The following is a 16466-nucleotide window of genomic DNA, read 5'->3' on the forward strand; positions in this document are numbered from 1 at the left end:
TTTGAACAAAGGTTAATCATTTCACTAACCACAAATATTTCTAAACGTGTCACCAAATGGTATATCAACATCTATAATCTAAGGAAAACCATTCAGTCCTCTGCAGTGAATTTACATCAGTGGCTTCTGGCTGCTGACCCACATGCACTTCTGTTAAGAAAACCATAAATGAAGGTTAAGAAAAGCTGAGCAGTACAGAGACACCACATCTCTATTGGAGTGTGTTTCTGGCAAGAGACAGGTAAGAATCACTGACCTGCACAAATGTGGGTTTTGGAAGTAAACTCCTTATGAGCTGCTAGGACTCTCCTTTGTCCCTCTGTCCTCATGACTGTCATACCAGGTGTTGGTAACACCTGAGATTTTGGAGAAAGCTCAAAGAACATATGTATAATATGAAACACCATAATAACCTAATAACTTACATCCCAGATGAAGGTAGAAAGGCATGTCTAGAAGTCTGTTAAGAGGTGTCATAATTTCTGTTCACACATTAACCATAATTAGATAAATAACTTGGTATTTGCAATAATAATCTTAACTGAAATAGTTAATGTTTACTGGAAATTGCTGTCATTACCTTTTACAGCTCTCACTTCTACATCATGAAAGGAAGTAATTCTCACGTTCAGGTTACTAAACCCTGTTACCAGACCTCTGTTTGATTCTGCTTTGCACAGAGCATCTCAAGTGTTGGAATCCAATACTCCCTAACTCAGTACGATGGCACCCAGCAGCTGACGCTGAATTCCTATGCCCACAGGCCCGTGAATGCTAGCAGCAGGAAGAATTATTGACTTTCTTACACACATTTTGCCTACTTGTTCCAAATAATCTATGGGCTATTTCAACTGCTACCTTCTCAAGTTTGTATGCCTTTTTGGCCCAGCATACACACAGTGTTGCACCAGTAAAATCAGTTGTCACTCAATGTGTTTTGTAAGAAATACTGATAACTGTACAATCCACTCATCTATAAACATAGAGGTGTTTTGTACTAGAGTTGCATAGGGGCATTGCTTATCTTAAAGCCTGAAGGAGTGCTACTAGCTTTGCCCTGTCCCCCTCACACTACAACTCCTATTCATAGTATTCTCTTTACCTCGGTTGCCTGTTTCAGGATTTTTATGGGAGTCTTGCACCCTTTTCTAGAAGTCTCACATATAATCACTCAGTATTTCTGTACTCGGTATTTCTGTCTTCAAAGAAAAATAATAAAAATGGAAGAATAAGAGCTGTTAGGGAGCTGACGGCGTGAATTGTGAATAAAGTGATTCTTTGGTCTACAAAACTGTGTTGAAAAAAGTTCAAGCTTTTCCCTAAGAAGATTTCTGAGTATAAAATGATTTAAATAAAAATTTAAAAATTTACTTGGCACAATAAGTGAAAAATGGAAAACCAGTATCTTTCTATGCTTCTATTTGTGCTGAGAAAGTCTCCTTTGTTACACACTACTGATCCCTCCTGAGAATAATTTAAAATTATCTTTTGATACACAGGCTTCCAACATCTCCTCTGCCTCTGTTTCTGTCCTTACAGGAGACAAGACGTGGTCTCTGAAGAATGTTCGTGTTACAAGGGGATCCTTCATTTAATACAAAACTGTTAAAAGTGTTCTTGATCTGCTGTCCTAACAAATTCCTCTCGTCATCCCCTAATGTAAATAGTGTTTCTCAGTTATGGGTAGGGTGTATGGTATTATGGCTGTATATTCTTGGCAAGCAGAGAGCTGACAGTGCTAATTTACACAGGGAGATGAGGATAATGGAATATTATTAGTGTTCTTGCAGATATATGTAAATATAAGCAACTGTAAAGGAACTACTCTTGGAAGTCTCTTTTACAAGTAGTAGTTAAGAAGTTAAAATAATTACACATGTTCTAAGTCTCAGCATTCTTTTCAATACAGTAACTCTCCAGTAAACTCAAGTCTCAAGTCCTCACTGACAAGTCATTGCTCTCAACTTGCTAATGACCAAATATGTATCGCCATCCTTTTGGAAAGTATAATTTTACTTGGTCTTTGGTTTATCTCAGTATAGTTTTTAATTTTGTTTCCAATTAAGTCATGATGAAAAGCAGTCCATCAACACTTTCATCAGGTGGCACTTGTGAAAAAGTTCCATCTTCCTGAAAGTCAGTTTGTATGGAACTTGAGGGAATGGGACTTCTAAGCCTCATACATTTCAAATCTGTTGACTTTTTTTTTGTAAATGACTGTTTTCAGTCAGTCATTGTTCTCATCTATATGATGCCTGCATGGTGAATGTGTTGCACATATTTTATTCGTGTTTTGTTTGCTATGGCACCTAAACGTGCTTAGCATTTTCTAGACCCTTTCCTTCTCCAGAAAGCCCTGGGTACAGCTGGAGAAGGGTTGCTTTAACAATAGATTTGCTTTGTAAATAATTTTACTTTAGCAGCTCATTTAAAGATTCCTTTTTGCACAGCCACAAGTATTTCCAAACCAGTCTGCCTTGCCTAAGGCTGCACCCAACCTACACTGCTTTACTTCGTGCTAAAAAAAAATTAACCCTACTCTGCAACTGACACCCTCTTTTGCATAGCTGTAATGGACCTGAAGTAAAGCAAATATTATCTCCCCCAAATGACCTCTTTGCAATTAAATGTTATCTTTCCAGTCTGAGAAAAGTGTTGTTGTTTTTTTAACTTTGGAAAACAAAACATTTTACACTTCAAAAGGGCAAACTGTCAAATGCAACAGCATGTCTGCCGGCTGGCATCTTCCAGACTCCCTGCAGCAGAGAGCAGCCATTTCGCATCTAGAGCCCACCTGCACAGACCTTCACACCTGCAGCTGCAGTGCTGATTGCTTCTGCCACTCACTCCCATGTCCTTTCCACACCTTTCCAGTTTGCCTTCTCTGCCTATCTTGTTCTCCTTCCTCCATTTTGAATAAGTCTTCAACAGCACTAACTGGCTCAGACCCTCCCCCAGATAAGAGATTGTACAGATGCCTGCTACAGCAATAAAACTGTGTGTTGAGGCTTTTGTTCAGCACATTGTACGTTTATAACCAGAGAAACTGCAGCGTTCTATGCCCGTGATGTGGGATCAGTCACACAGGAGACTGCTCTACTTGATCTGCAGGGATCTAACCTCCTTTTCCCCCACTGAACACTTAAATCTCCCTAATACTCATAAAAATATTTTTTTTGGTGTTATGCAACCCTTGACCACAGCTTAAGAGCCTAAAACTTAATCACGTATGTTTTACCTCTAAAAGGCTGCATAACACCAGACTTTTGGTAGCACTTTTACTCGTCCTGTATTGAAACAAATCAGATTACCCTCTCTTCCTCCAAATCATTACTCTAGCTGCTGAAGTTACAAAAGAAAAAAACAAGCAACTTGCTTGCATTTTAGTCCTTCCTTCCACAATATGTGTGGTTCCTCATGACAGGCTGAGTGCCCCTAACATAGCCACCACCTCCCCTTTTCACAGTGAGGCAGCAAATACCTACCTCCTGGAGGTCTAAAGAGAACACATCCCGCCTAAGGCCTCAGCAGCCCTTTGCCCTCTCCCTGTTAGCCAGGGGCTTGCCCCAACCCCGAGGTGGAGGAGCTGGGGACACACCTGGGGGACATTTGCCCTCATGGACCAACTCTCCTGTCCCACTCACACCAGGTGGCACTGTTGGTTTTCACAGTATGCATGCGCTCTTCCACCTTCCCCACGACTAACACTGATGTGTGTTGGACTTAAAAGCCATGATTTTCAAACTTCTTCAGATTCTGAATCCCCAAACTTTTCCTATTTGAAGAGTGGGCCTATTCAGATATTTAACATGGGGAGACTGCTTTGTAGAGCTTGTTTTTCTGCCTCATTCCTGGCAGTCACCAGAGGAGTGCACTATGGACCCCCAGGACTGTAGACCACACGTTCAACCCACTGGTGAAGTCAGTACCTAGTAAAAGCATGGCCTTTAGACAAGCACAAAGAGGGATTCAGATCTTTTCAGACTACAGAAAAAACATAGTAGAACAGTGTTGTTTATCCCTTTTAAATCCCTGAATTAAATTACATAATTCCCACTTGCAACTCTGATCAATACATAAATTAATACATAATCCTTCTTTCACTGTGCCCTGCTATTACTGTTTTTATCTCCCCCATATACTATTGCCTTCTGATGATGCATGTTCTCATAAACTTGTTTAGACTTGCTTAAATTTGCTTAGGAACGGAGTTTCAACTTGATCTGTTTCTTCTGTGCATAATATTCTTCATTGAGTCTACCCTCATCAGCCCATTTTAAATTTCTAGCAACTAAAGGGAAATTTTTTGTGTTTGTGAAGGAACACTCAAAGAGCTGTTTAAAGCTAAACTGAAAAGCAAGTTACAATGGAGTTAGTTATCCCTCAAAATTTCCTTGACACTTACTCCACTCATATGATCCTTAAACATCAAAAAGTATTAACCAGCTTACAGCTCTAACAGTTCCTTATTGCCTCTCACTCATTGGCACCCACTTGGCTGTAAGTGTCCTGCCCAACCTTAAATTAGGCCAGTTGAATTTGCAAGGTCAACGTACCAAATTACTAGACGATTATAAAACCTCTATTTCTGTTCAAGGGCTCTCCATTAACCACACACTTAAATAAGGATCGAATCAACAGCAAATATGATTGAAGTCAGATGGAAGTAATAGTTATTGTTCTGTTGAATACAAAGAAGACAGAGCCTGATAAAGAAATGGAAACTGAAGAGTAGTGAACTCTCCATTTGTCCATGTATCCAGAACAGCCACACATACACTGCTATCCCATTTGCTTTACAAAAAATCAGTGTTCCTGAGCAAAAGAAAAACTAGTGACTTTCAAGTGAAAAAGCAACAAAATACAGGAAAAGATTGTCATTCCGTCGCTTTTCCATTTTAAAATACAATATCTTGAACAGAAACAGTGTTACTTGTCTGCTGATAACCCATAGCTAAAGAAGGAGACTCATTCCCTGTTGCTGGCTGCCAGTTTCTTTTCCAGTTTCATTTCCACGAAAAGTGGATCTCCAACACATAAAAACACAAGTAAAGTCTTTAAAATTGAACGTAAGTGTCAGATTCCTAGAAATAACCACATTATTTCAGTAACCTCTGCTACGACATAGTACAAGAGGGGCAAGTATTTAACTGTTAAAAAAAGTCTCTTAACATTCACTCCTACAAGAATAATGAGAGGAAGGGATAATATCATATCTATAGGGAGGAAGATCCCACAAGTAAACCTTTTAGAGGAAAAATGGTAGTGAAAGACCCAGCATCCATGTCCAAAATCTGACAGAAGCAGCAAGACGCACCCACTCAGAGGTTATGTATTTCTGCTGACAATATTGTCCCCCATTCCCAGCCAGAGCAGACATGGTGGTCCTGGCTACACCCAAGACCTACTTACAGTAAGGTTCTCCAAGCATAGCAATGCTCAACAATTATCGGAAAAGCCTGAATTTATGTCACTCTCCCAAAACAGTTGTGCTAGGCTAGGGGGGCACCATGAAATTCTGAGCCTTTGTGTGTTTGCTAATCCCCAAATCCCCACAGCAGTTTCCCTCTAGCGAGAGACCTTCATGGGGCTCCAAGTAAATCAGGGACAGGGCTAAAAAAGAAAACTAGAACTCCTCCGGCACAGAAGAGGCTCCTTATATACATATTCTGAAAGCACAATCTTATACTATTTAAAACAATCTATTTATAAACTTTTCATGGATCTTTAAATATGAGAGGCACTTCAAAAATGAGCTTGACTTGTAATTTCAGCAACAGACATTGTTTACCACATGACTGATGCTGCAACATTAGAAGATCAAACTAATAACGTTAGTGAGAGCATAGTTAACCATTAGTTCTACTAGCAGGAGAAAGCTTTTTTTTGAGACTACCTAGTGCTTAAGAAGCCCACTGCAGACACAGCAGAAGAATCAGGCATTAAAATGGCAGGCCATACAAAAACATTTTCCCAGCTTGTATTAGGAAAAAAAAGGTTTAACCTATCCTAGTGTTACTGCATGTAGCAAGAAACATGTGGAGTTTTAAAATTATTTGCTACAGAAGAAATTCTGCTAATAGCTCTACAGTAGCCTTCAAAAATCTCACCATGCGTGGTACTATGATACAGTCCTGTTCCACTGACCCACGTGCATCCCTGCAGGGGTGTATCCACCAGGGTGGCATACAAATATGGAATCACTATCATTTAAAACAGATTTGCTGTTTATTAGTGCAATATACAGATCCCGCTTTGGGAAAAGAAATCCTCTTTCCTTATCCACCTTAAACACCTGCTGTTGTGGCAAATAGAAGCCTCCCTAATATACAACCAGCATCAGCTAAACACAGCTAATGAGAGGATACAAAGCGTCCACGCCTACAGCTGCTCCCAGCCGTATGTCACCACATCTTCTATGCTTTAACCGTCATCACCGGTAAAGCTACTGGGAGGACCCCAGCCCACACTGCAGGTGCAGCCTCAGAGGCTTTTCGCGCAGCACGCACAGCAACTCAGCATCAGCATGTGAAACCCTGCTCGCTGATGGCACGGTGCCTGTTTTCCGCCGAGCAGAACGGCCCCGCTGCACCCAGTGCGGCTCTACAGGTCCTGCTCCGCACCGGTGGCGGGGCTGCGCTGCTCACCGCCGGCCGGTACCGGGGCCCGCAGACCGTCAGCCGCGCTCCTGCGGGTACCGCAGCCCGGTCCTCCATCGCTGCAGGGACCACCCGGCCTGCGAGGCCCCGCCACCCGGCCTGAGCGGCGGGAGAGCGGAGAGGGGCGCCGCTCCCGCACCGCTCCGCAGCGGCCCGGGGCCGGGCCCTTACCGATGCGCCGCACGTAGTGTTTTGCAGGAAGTTTCCACGCTCCTCAGATTAATCCGTGCAAAGGGGGGCTGGAGAGGAGCACGGCTGAATAGCGATGGAAGGGGGCGGGCGGAGAGGAGGAGGAGGCGGTAGCAGCAGCGGCCGTGTTTAATTTTTTAATTAAGGTGGTTTGAGCATCTCCCGGCGGGGCGGTGCGGCGAGGGGAGCCCGGGCGAGCCGCCCCCGCCGCCCGGGACCCCCCCTCCCGCGTCTCCCGGGGCTGGAGCCGTGCGAGCCGTCGGGGCTCCAGCCTGGGCTTTTGACAGCTGGCGAGCCGGGCCCGGAGCCGCGGAAAGCTCCGCGATCCGCCACCATGGGCAGCGCGGGCGCGGAGGAGAAGGGTTCGTAGCGCGGGGGGCGCGGCGGGCGGGAGGCGCGGCGGGGCTGACCTTGCGGCACCGCCCGGCCCGGCCCGCACCCCCGCGGGCGAGAGGCACCCCTTGGGGGTGGGGGTGGGGCCGGGGGGCAGAGGGGGGGTGAACGCGTAAAGCTGCCCTCCCGGGGAAGCGGGGCCGGTGCTGCAATCCTACAGCAACAACTGCTTTGCAGGTGCGCGGTCTCTCACAGCCTCCATCCCCGGGGAAGCAGGCAACACTTTTCCACGTTCGCAAGTTAAGGATGATGCTAGTGAACGTTTTATTTTCTTGCCTCTCTCTGTTATCCAAATCTAGATATATGAATTCACAGCACAGGAGCTGTTGTCCAATGGAGACTCCAGGCTTGCGTATTTACTACGGATAAAATCTCATTTCTGCAATTCATTCCTTGTCTGGAGGCTGGAAATGTCACTGGCTGCTGCTTCCTTGCAGGGGAATGCTGTTTATGTGAAAAAGTGTTGCCTGCACCCTGAGTTACCGTGCTGCAAAAAGACCATGTTTCTGTGGGGCTTCGCTATCCTTGCAGAACAGTTAGCCTTGCCTTCATTTGCTGGGCATCCATGCCCTGGCCTTCCCACCTTACACCTCCCTGTATGTTGTCTTAGAAACCTTACCCTGAAGACTCTTCTCCCCAGCAGTTTAGAGAATACAGGCATGCAGTGGGCCCGTGAGCATGACAGGTTGGCTGCGTGGTCACTGAGCTGGTTTTGCAGCATTTCTGGCCATGTGTTGTTAACTCAGCTCAGACCCTTTGGAGAATTCCAAATTCGTGCTGATTTCTATTTCATTAGGTCTTCTCCATTGCTAAATCTTTCACGCTACCACCTCCTATGCCCAATTCCTGTAATAGCATTCCTGGAATACAGTTCAGTTTCCTTGACCAGATAGTTAAGTGCAAATGAGATGCTTCTCTAACTCCCAGAGGATGCCAGTTTATGTCCCTAACCACACCAACACCTTTTCAAGTCAGGTTTGCTGTCACTTAAACACAAGCCCGGGACTGAAGCTATTTGAAGTACCTTCAGAATGACCAGATCCATGAACCAGCAGCTGCGCTGCAGACATCCAAGGGGAGAACAGATGGCAACTGATTTAGTCCATTTTGTTACACACTATCGTTTATGAAGTGAGTTTTCAGGCACCTGAGGCTTAATCATGCCAAGAGGATGAATGCTCCCAGCTTGAGCAGACGTTAAAGGTACTCATTTCCAGTACTGAGCCATTACAAAAAAAAAACCAACCTATAGGAGATTCTGTGAGGCAAGGACTGAAACCCAAAATACAAGGAAGATTATTGAGCAAGTCTTATTTAACACTTGCTGGCTACTTTCTTAATCTGCTCAGTATCTCTGAAAGCATGAGGATGAAGGCTAGGTCTGAAAAAAGTGACACCCAAACCACCGAAGAGCTGGGGCTGGGATCTTCGATCCACAGCAAACATTAGCAGAGTTGGGCTGGTGATGCTGCTAGAATGTTAAGAATTTCAACATCTTTCTTCCAGCTGCCTCACAATACTTAGCGCCCATGTTGTTCCCCTTCACCCTGCGCAGTTGCAGCCAGCTCATACCTCCGTTCTCCTTACCTCAGTGGTCTATGTGCTAGGCTATTTTCCTCATTCCTATTTTCTCTAGGACTCGGATTGTTTCTTCTGGCCTCACAAGGTCCTCCAACGGCCTTTTATTTCACAGCAGGATGTTTAGGAGCCTTTCTTTCTGGTAGTGTTTTTATACAGGCAATGAATAAAGGATGAGTAGAGTCTTGACCTATAAAAAAAAGTCAAAAGAGATCAGTTTGAGGCCAGCCCCTACAAAATGACTCTGCAGATTCTAACTGATCTAATGCCTGTCCCCATCACACTGCCCTAAACGTTATCTTCAAGGATTTTTGGATCCAGGCCATGTTAGTTAGTGTTCACAGTGTTCTGACTCACTTGACACATACACTGCAACAAATGAAAGGATATCTGACTAACTGGGAGAGGACATCTAACCTGTATGCAGCACTAAAATGTGAAAACAATAAAAAGGCACTCAGCATCAGTCTTGGTACCACAGTTTTGGGGATACATAATTAGAGCAAAATGTTCTGTGAACTTTAAGGCTTCAATTACAATTCCTGAAATTCAGGACAAGGAAGAGAAGAACACGAAGCTGCATATTAGAGTTTCCCAGAACCAAATCCCCCCCAAGCAAAATGCCCACTGTTTTCTCATGCAGCTGTTTCAGCCAAACTCTTGCCAAATAAGACGAAGATGTCCATTTCTTACCACTCCATGTTTCAGCATCAGTCAAGCTTTGCACTGAGATCTGTCCCATAACATCTCCTGACAAGCACATAATATACAAACAAATCCCTCTAATTCCAGTGTGTAACCTGCAAAATTAGTAAGACTGGAAGTCATATTCTTGGAATATGACTCTCTATAGTGAAGAAATGTCACCTCAAACACATATGTATTTCTCTGGACTCATCTCAAATGCAGGGTTCTCCATGGCCAGCCCATCCCTAAGATTTCTCTCCATGTCTTTCAAGATAGCAATCTGGGTTTTTGTGTCTGGCTTTCCCAGGTAGTGTCTACATACCATTTTTCTGTATAGGCCTTTAATTTAATTTTTATAACTCAGTGTCCTAGGACTTTTGGAAGGTAATTTTTTTCCGTGACTGACTGTTGTTCAAATCAACTGATGTGTCATACTGAACTGTCTATGATTTTTTTTTCCTACATAAGGTCAAACTTAATAGAAAAATTGGAAGTATGCCCAATGAAAATCTGTACAGCAGGTGGACTTTAGCTACAATATGTTTTCAGAAAATAAATATTGATTGCTGTTGACATTACTTTTAATTCCCATAGGCTATATCTGGATCTTTTCTCCAACTTAACAGGAATTAAAACAGTATGACCCAAAGAGCTGAATATCATTCAAATCAAGGAAGGATCTCATACACATCTCTATAGAATAAATAGAATGTTGGTTGTTATGCTCTGGCAAATGTGTAAAGACTGTAACAGGAAACCATATTGTTTAATACCTACTGTATTGAAGGTTATTGCAAAAAGAAAGAGACTTGTGCCTTGCCCTTTTAATCCTTGCTTTAAAATTTTCATTCTTTAGGATAATATTCAAAAATCCCACAAATTCTGAAGTGAGAAAGGAGACACCAAGCAAGATAAAAGTTCTGTCCATTTCTGTCTTCTCAGGAATACCACATCTTATTTTTACTTTTTCTGTTGTTATTAATTGTAGGCTGACTCAGGATATGGCTACTTTTGGCCATGACTGCAGTACAGAGTAGAGATACTGGAGCTCCCTTTAAAGTGGCTAGCAGCGCAGGTACCTGAAGCAGTGTAGCCATGGCAGCGCACAGCTCTGAGTGGCCTAATTACTCTGCCAAAGAAATAAATGGATACTGGGAATTCCCTGGGGCGAAAGACGGTTGAATTGTTAACAAAAAGCATTTTCCCCTGAGGCGCGTTAGTTAAATAGGTGTTAACAAGAGCCAAAAAACCTCAAGCTCCAACCTTAGAATAAAAATGCCTTTGTCCTTTGGCACTTCTGATGTCTCAGTCCTTCCAATTCTCCTGCTGTCTGTAGAGACAAAAGAAAGATAAGATTTCAATATCTCATGGAAAACCTAAAATAAAGCAAAACGATACCCACCCCAGACTGAAATCTATACATAAGATTTCCTTAAAAAGACAAAAAGAAGAGTCTCTCCTGTCTGGAAACACACAGAGCTCTCCTGGTGGCAGTGGTGGGGTGGAGATGCTCGAGCATCCTGCATCCATAGGACACAAATCAGGGTCAGTCCCCTGAGCTCCATGAGGAACATGTTCAGACCTACTGTTTACTATGCCTGTAAAAATGGCAGGATATGTATGTATTTAATGAGGAAGACCAAGGAGAAGAAATAAATGAGAGCAAGGCTTAGGGGAAGGGAATTTACTTCTGTTATCTCTTCACTCACCAATTTTCCCTCATACACAAGAGCAGACATGTAGAGAGGAAGGTGAAGGGGCAATTTTACCAATATGCTCACTTTCTGACAAGCTCAAAATGCACACAGCATTTTTCTGAAAATGGAGCCCAAGACTTCGCTAAAATTGCACACACAATGTTTTATTTTACAAGTTGGATCTATTTATTTAGATTTATAAGCTAAATTACAGGAGCAAAATTCACATTATTTCACTGAAATTCCCTCTCAGGTCAATGTGAGTTTAACTAGTTTAAGGATCGAGGTGTAAAGCCATTTCAGAATATAAACTGTTTTCTCCAGGTGGAGACCTTGGTGAGTATTGCCTAATCAGAATCTGTAGGCTTGTACCCAGTCTGACAAAACACTGTTTGCAACAGGCATGTGCTGAAATTGCTCTGTTTTGAGGAGACAGAAAGCCAGAAAATTGTGAGTTTGCTGTCTCATAACAGAGGCCAGTAAGTGGATGGTATGTAGAGGCTAAAAGTTGCAATTTTAGCCCATTCATTTAAATGTGAAAAAACAACAGGACACTACTGAAATCCAAGCTGGTTTTCATTTCCAAATGTTCATATGCTACAGCTCCAATATACACACTTCCATTTAGACCTAACCAAACTGATTCTACTTTTCTATGCAGGCAAAGAAGCAACCGAGGTGAAAATCCCACAGAGTCACCAAGATGTGATGCCAAATGATGAGCAGTAATTACTGCAGCAACACTTCAGCCAGCATGAGTGTCAATGAAATGTCTGCCTTCCCTCTGACTTTAGAGCAAAAAACTGGCTTTGCCTTTGTGGGGATTTTGTGTGTTTTCTTGGGACTTCTAATTATCAGATGCTTCAAAATCTTGCTAGACCCCTACAGTAGTATGCCTTCTTCTACTTGGGAAGATGAAGTTGAGGGGTTGGATAAAGGAACATTTGAATATGCTCTTGCATGAAAATTCACAGAATAACCTGCCTTAAATTTGATGTTGATTTCATTTTGGAAACCAACTGTTGTTACATTTGTTATACATAACCTGCATTCTAGAGATATGTTGGTGGCATCCATTTTGTTAAATAAATATTTGTTGCAAACTCAAAAGGCACTTTATGTTGCTTTTATTTGAGGAATAGTGGAATGGTAGATAAGAAATGTTTAACAGCAAAGAAATACCACAATAAACAATTCACTAGGAAGTTATCATGGCCAAAAAGTATTTTAAGAATCAGATGATACCTGCCTTTTCAGAGGAGGATCTCTTTTCTCCTGTGTAGAAATGGACAAAAGACAGGCTCATGAATGGCTAATGCTTAAGTGGTAACTCCCTCCCCTCCTCATCTGACACAATTTTCTGAAGCTCAGAGACTGTGCTTGTATACTGAGAATACAAAAGTGGAGGACAACAAACGGTTGTGGCTCAGAGGAGGTGCTTGCAAGCTGTGTGTGTCCACATTGCTAAGATGAGAGGAACAAGAGTTGGTCCACACACTACCAATAATAAGGAACTAACAGGAAACATAAAGATCACATCAATTGTTAACTCACCTCTCACCTTCCCAGAAGAGCAGGTACTGTACTGTTGATTGTTTATAAGGAAAGTGTACGTTGCGTCTCCTGTGTGAAACTTGATGTGTTCCTTTGTGTTCCTTTGCAAACAGTGCGTAGTTCTATTCCTTCCTGCTTATATGAGAGTATTTTTTGATAGGTCTCCCTTCTCCTACTCTACAGCAACAGAAAGTCAAGTAGAATTAGTGGAAGGGAAACAAACATCATTAAGGAAATTTTTGATTCTACAAACATTCAGCAATACAAAATATATTACCTGCTCAGAACTCCAGTCTGAACCAACACCACCACAGTCCCAGTCCACCAATATCTCCTATATTGTTAACAGTTTTAGGTGAAAGAGAAAAAGTAGATGTTAAGTAACCAGTCTTACAGTCTAGCTGAATTGGTCAAGGCATGCCAATTTTTTACTCCACTTGGTTACGGAAGATGATTCAGTTTAAACCGGAACTTAAACAGTCTGGTTAACAGCTCCCAGCAGTAATTACACCAGCTTGGCAAGGCCAAAGAAGAGACAGTCATACTGCATACCCATTTGTACCCAGCCCTCGAAAGGGACGGGGGTCCAGAGCTGACTGGAGATCTCTATACTCTCCAGCCCCTCTTCACAGCTGGTTCTTCTGTTTGTACTCCTACAACTGTGCACAGTGTATGCTCTGGACTGTCAAACTGAAGAATTGGTCATAGGAAATCGTAGCAAGGCAGAAGAACTAACAGTGAAAGCAGAGACTCAAATCTGGGTATTCACGGTCACCCTCATATAGACAGCTGTTTAGCAAGCGTGACAGTACTTGACAGAAATTCAATTCAGTTTTTAAGAAGGTTGGCATCCAAATATTAAGCAATGTCGCTTTTGCTAAACAGCTCTGTTTGCAACGAGGAGCAAAGACAAGGAGATCAGTTACAGCAGTTAGTTTCTTTTGCATGTATTCTGAAAAATACATATTGTCCCTTTTGCCCTACATACTAAGCAGAGGCAGCCAGTGGAAGAGCAGACCTCAAGTGCCATTTGGAACATTAAATACTTGATTGTTCAGGGAAGGACATGAATCTCCTGTCTGAAGAATGTAACAGAGGAACAGCCAACACTAATCTACACTGGTCCATTTGAATTATAAAACATAAACAATTTTGTGACTGTAAGAGCTTTTAAACTGCTTCAGATTCTGCATAAGAAAAAATGTCAGACCCTCAGAGATTCAGTATCTTGCATTTATCCTAGTTAATTTAACCGCAGAATCAAAGGTAGATATCAGTACACTGATTCATGTGATCTGTTATTGCTGGATAGGATCGTCCACTGCAGAGACCTGACACTGCCATTCTTCTTACGTACACCTAATCAGCACAGCTGAGCTCCGTGCTCTCAGGTTAGAGTGCTGAAGGTACTTCAGTTAATCTGGGTTAAATATAGTTCAGCTATCTCTAAACTATACAGCAAACACAGTAAACATACCCAAAGAACCCCAATACTGTCTTACTACTTTGGTTGTTGACCCAATCTATTGATGGAAGCAATTATCAAATTCCCTTATGATTACAAAGCTTCATCATTTCCTGCCCGTCCATCTCTGCACCCCCAAAAGACAAGGGGGTCAGCCTTCCCAGAAAGAATACACAGAACATAATTTTTCAAAGGTTTTCTTTAAATATACAGAGTAAAACTTTGAACTGGGTTAGGAGCAAATGGCTCAAAAATGCATATAGGACAAGGGGACTCACCAATGACTGATCCCACTGACTTCACTGGAATCTCTTCTGCATAAAATGCGCAGAGCAGAAGCCTGAACTCTTGTTATCTCTATTTCTATATATGCAGAACTGAAAAATAGAGAGATCACGCTCTGTGCACAGAATCAGGCATAGCTGGGAGGGAAATAGAGATAACAAAAGTATTTTCAGGCCCCCTTAGAAATTTTGCAATACCATAAACCCAGTGATTGTAATGGATAGGTACATTTGCAGGTTAATAGTTAACAAGCTAGAATGCCTCTCTAAATCACCATCTAGAAATGTTTTGAAAGAGAAGGATTGGATGGTCTATTCAGTATATTAAGCAGGAGAAAAATCTGGCCAATAAGGTAGAGCCTGTAATGCCTCAAAGAGAGGGACACGCTACATGCATGAATAAAGGAGGCAGACTGTTCTTCCCTAAAAACACAGGATCGAATGGTAAGTTAAACTATCCCGAATAAGGTAAACTTGATTATTTATGCACAATGCTAGAATACTAAACACAAAATTAATGGTAAGTAAGAGTCAAGAGACCTCTGGAAATACACTGTGAAAATCAAAGTAGTATTTTCAAGAACAGCAGAAAGGTAAGAAACTTTTCTTTTCCTAGTAAAATAGTAATATTATGGAAATAAGACAGTGAAATTACAGAATCATTTTACTTGGTAGCAAAAGTCTCATTGTCATCGAAGAATCAAGATTTGATTCAGTCATGGAGATGGAAACAAACCTAGTTTCACTGACCTTAATGACAAAAGATTTGTTTTTGCTCCTCCATGCCTGAAGATGAAACACTTCCTTACAACTTTAAAAGGCTGAAGGAAGCAGACTACTATCTATGAACAGAAATGTGTAGTAGTCATAATAATAATATTGATCATCCTACTGAATTATACAGGTCTATACAATCATACTCCCTTATCTCCCTAGAAATATGTTTCAAGACATATGGATTGCCATTGTTTCAGTAGCTCATTTCAGGGCCATCTACGCCATCCTGCAAGTTGCTGCAAAGGTACTTAACCCACTGAAGTATAAGTACCTCTTTTGTTCTTGGGGTTTTTGTTTGCTTGTTTGTTTTTTTTGAGGGGGTCTGTGTGGGAAAGTGGAGGTGGGAAGCAGGTTGTACAGCTATCATATGTTCACCTCTGTATGGGCTGCCACTCAGAGGGACTTAGGCTAGAGGAACGGGCCAACAGGAATCTCATGACATTCAACAAGGACAAATGCAAATCCTGTACCTCAGACAGACTAAACCCCTGCACCACACAGGCTGGGGTGTCACTGGCAGGGAGCAACTCTCCTGGAAGGGACGTGGTGAGCAGCAGGCTACAGAGGAGTCAGCACCATGCCCTGGGAGCAATGAAGGTGAACAGTGTCCTGGGCTGTGTTAACCATACCCAGTAGATCAAGCAAAGTGATCATTCCCCTCTATTCAACACACATCAGACTGCACCTGGAACCCAGCTTCTACCTACCTACCCCCCCCACCTGCCCATGTAAGAAAGATATTGATAAACTTGTGTGTGTCTGATGGAGGGCCACCAAGATGGTCGGGGTAGGAGCATTTGCCCTATGAGGAAACGGGGCTTGTTTAACCAGAAGAAGAAAAGGCATTAGGGAAACCTAAGCAGCCCCCCCCAATACTTACAAGGAGGTTACTGACAATACAGAGCCATGCTCTTTACTGAGGTGCACAGCAGGAGAGTGAAAGATGATGGTCATAGAGTGACACACTCGGAAGGTTCCAACTGGATATACAGAGAAAAAAAAAAACCAACACTATAAGGACAATTAAGTATTAGAATAGGCTGACAAGGCAGGTTGTGGAATTTGTCCTTGGAGGATGTCAAGACCTGACCGGTGAAACCCCTAAGTAACCTGATTTACATTCAATGTTCCCTCTGCTTTGAGTGGGAGGTTGGACTAGATAAGCTCCCAAGGTCCCTTCTAA

At 42.5% G+C, this 16466-nt stretch overlaps 1 protein-coding gene across 1 annotated transcript; it reads left to right on the top strand.

Moving 5' to 3' along the window:
* The first annotated feature begins 11918 nt into the window (after nucleotides 1-11918).
* On the top strand, nucleotides 11919-12167 carry CTXN2 (cortexin 2). The gene has a single exon (XM_068410802.1). The coding sequence runs from the start codon at nucleotides 11919-11921 to the stop codon at nucleotides 12165-12167; it is 249 nt and encodes an 82-aa protein (XP_068266903.1).
* Nucleotides 12168-16466: the final 4299 nt, after the last annotated feature.

The sequence above is a fragment of the Nyctibius grandis genome, chromosome 11 (genome assembly GCF_013368605.1).
Source record: "Nyctibius grandis isolate bNycGra1 chromosome 11, bNycGra1.pri, whole genome shotgun sequence".
NCBI classification, from domain to species: domain Eukaryota; kingdom Metazoa; phylum Chordata; class Aves; order Nyctibiiformes; family Nyctibiidae; genus Nyctibius; species Nyctibius grandis.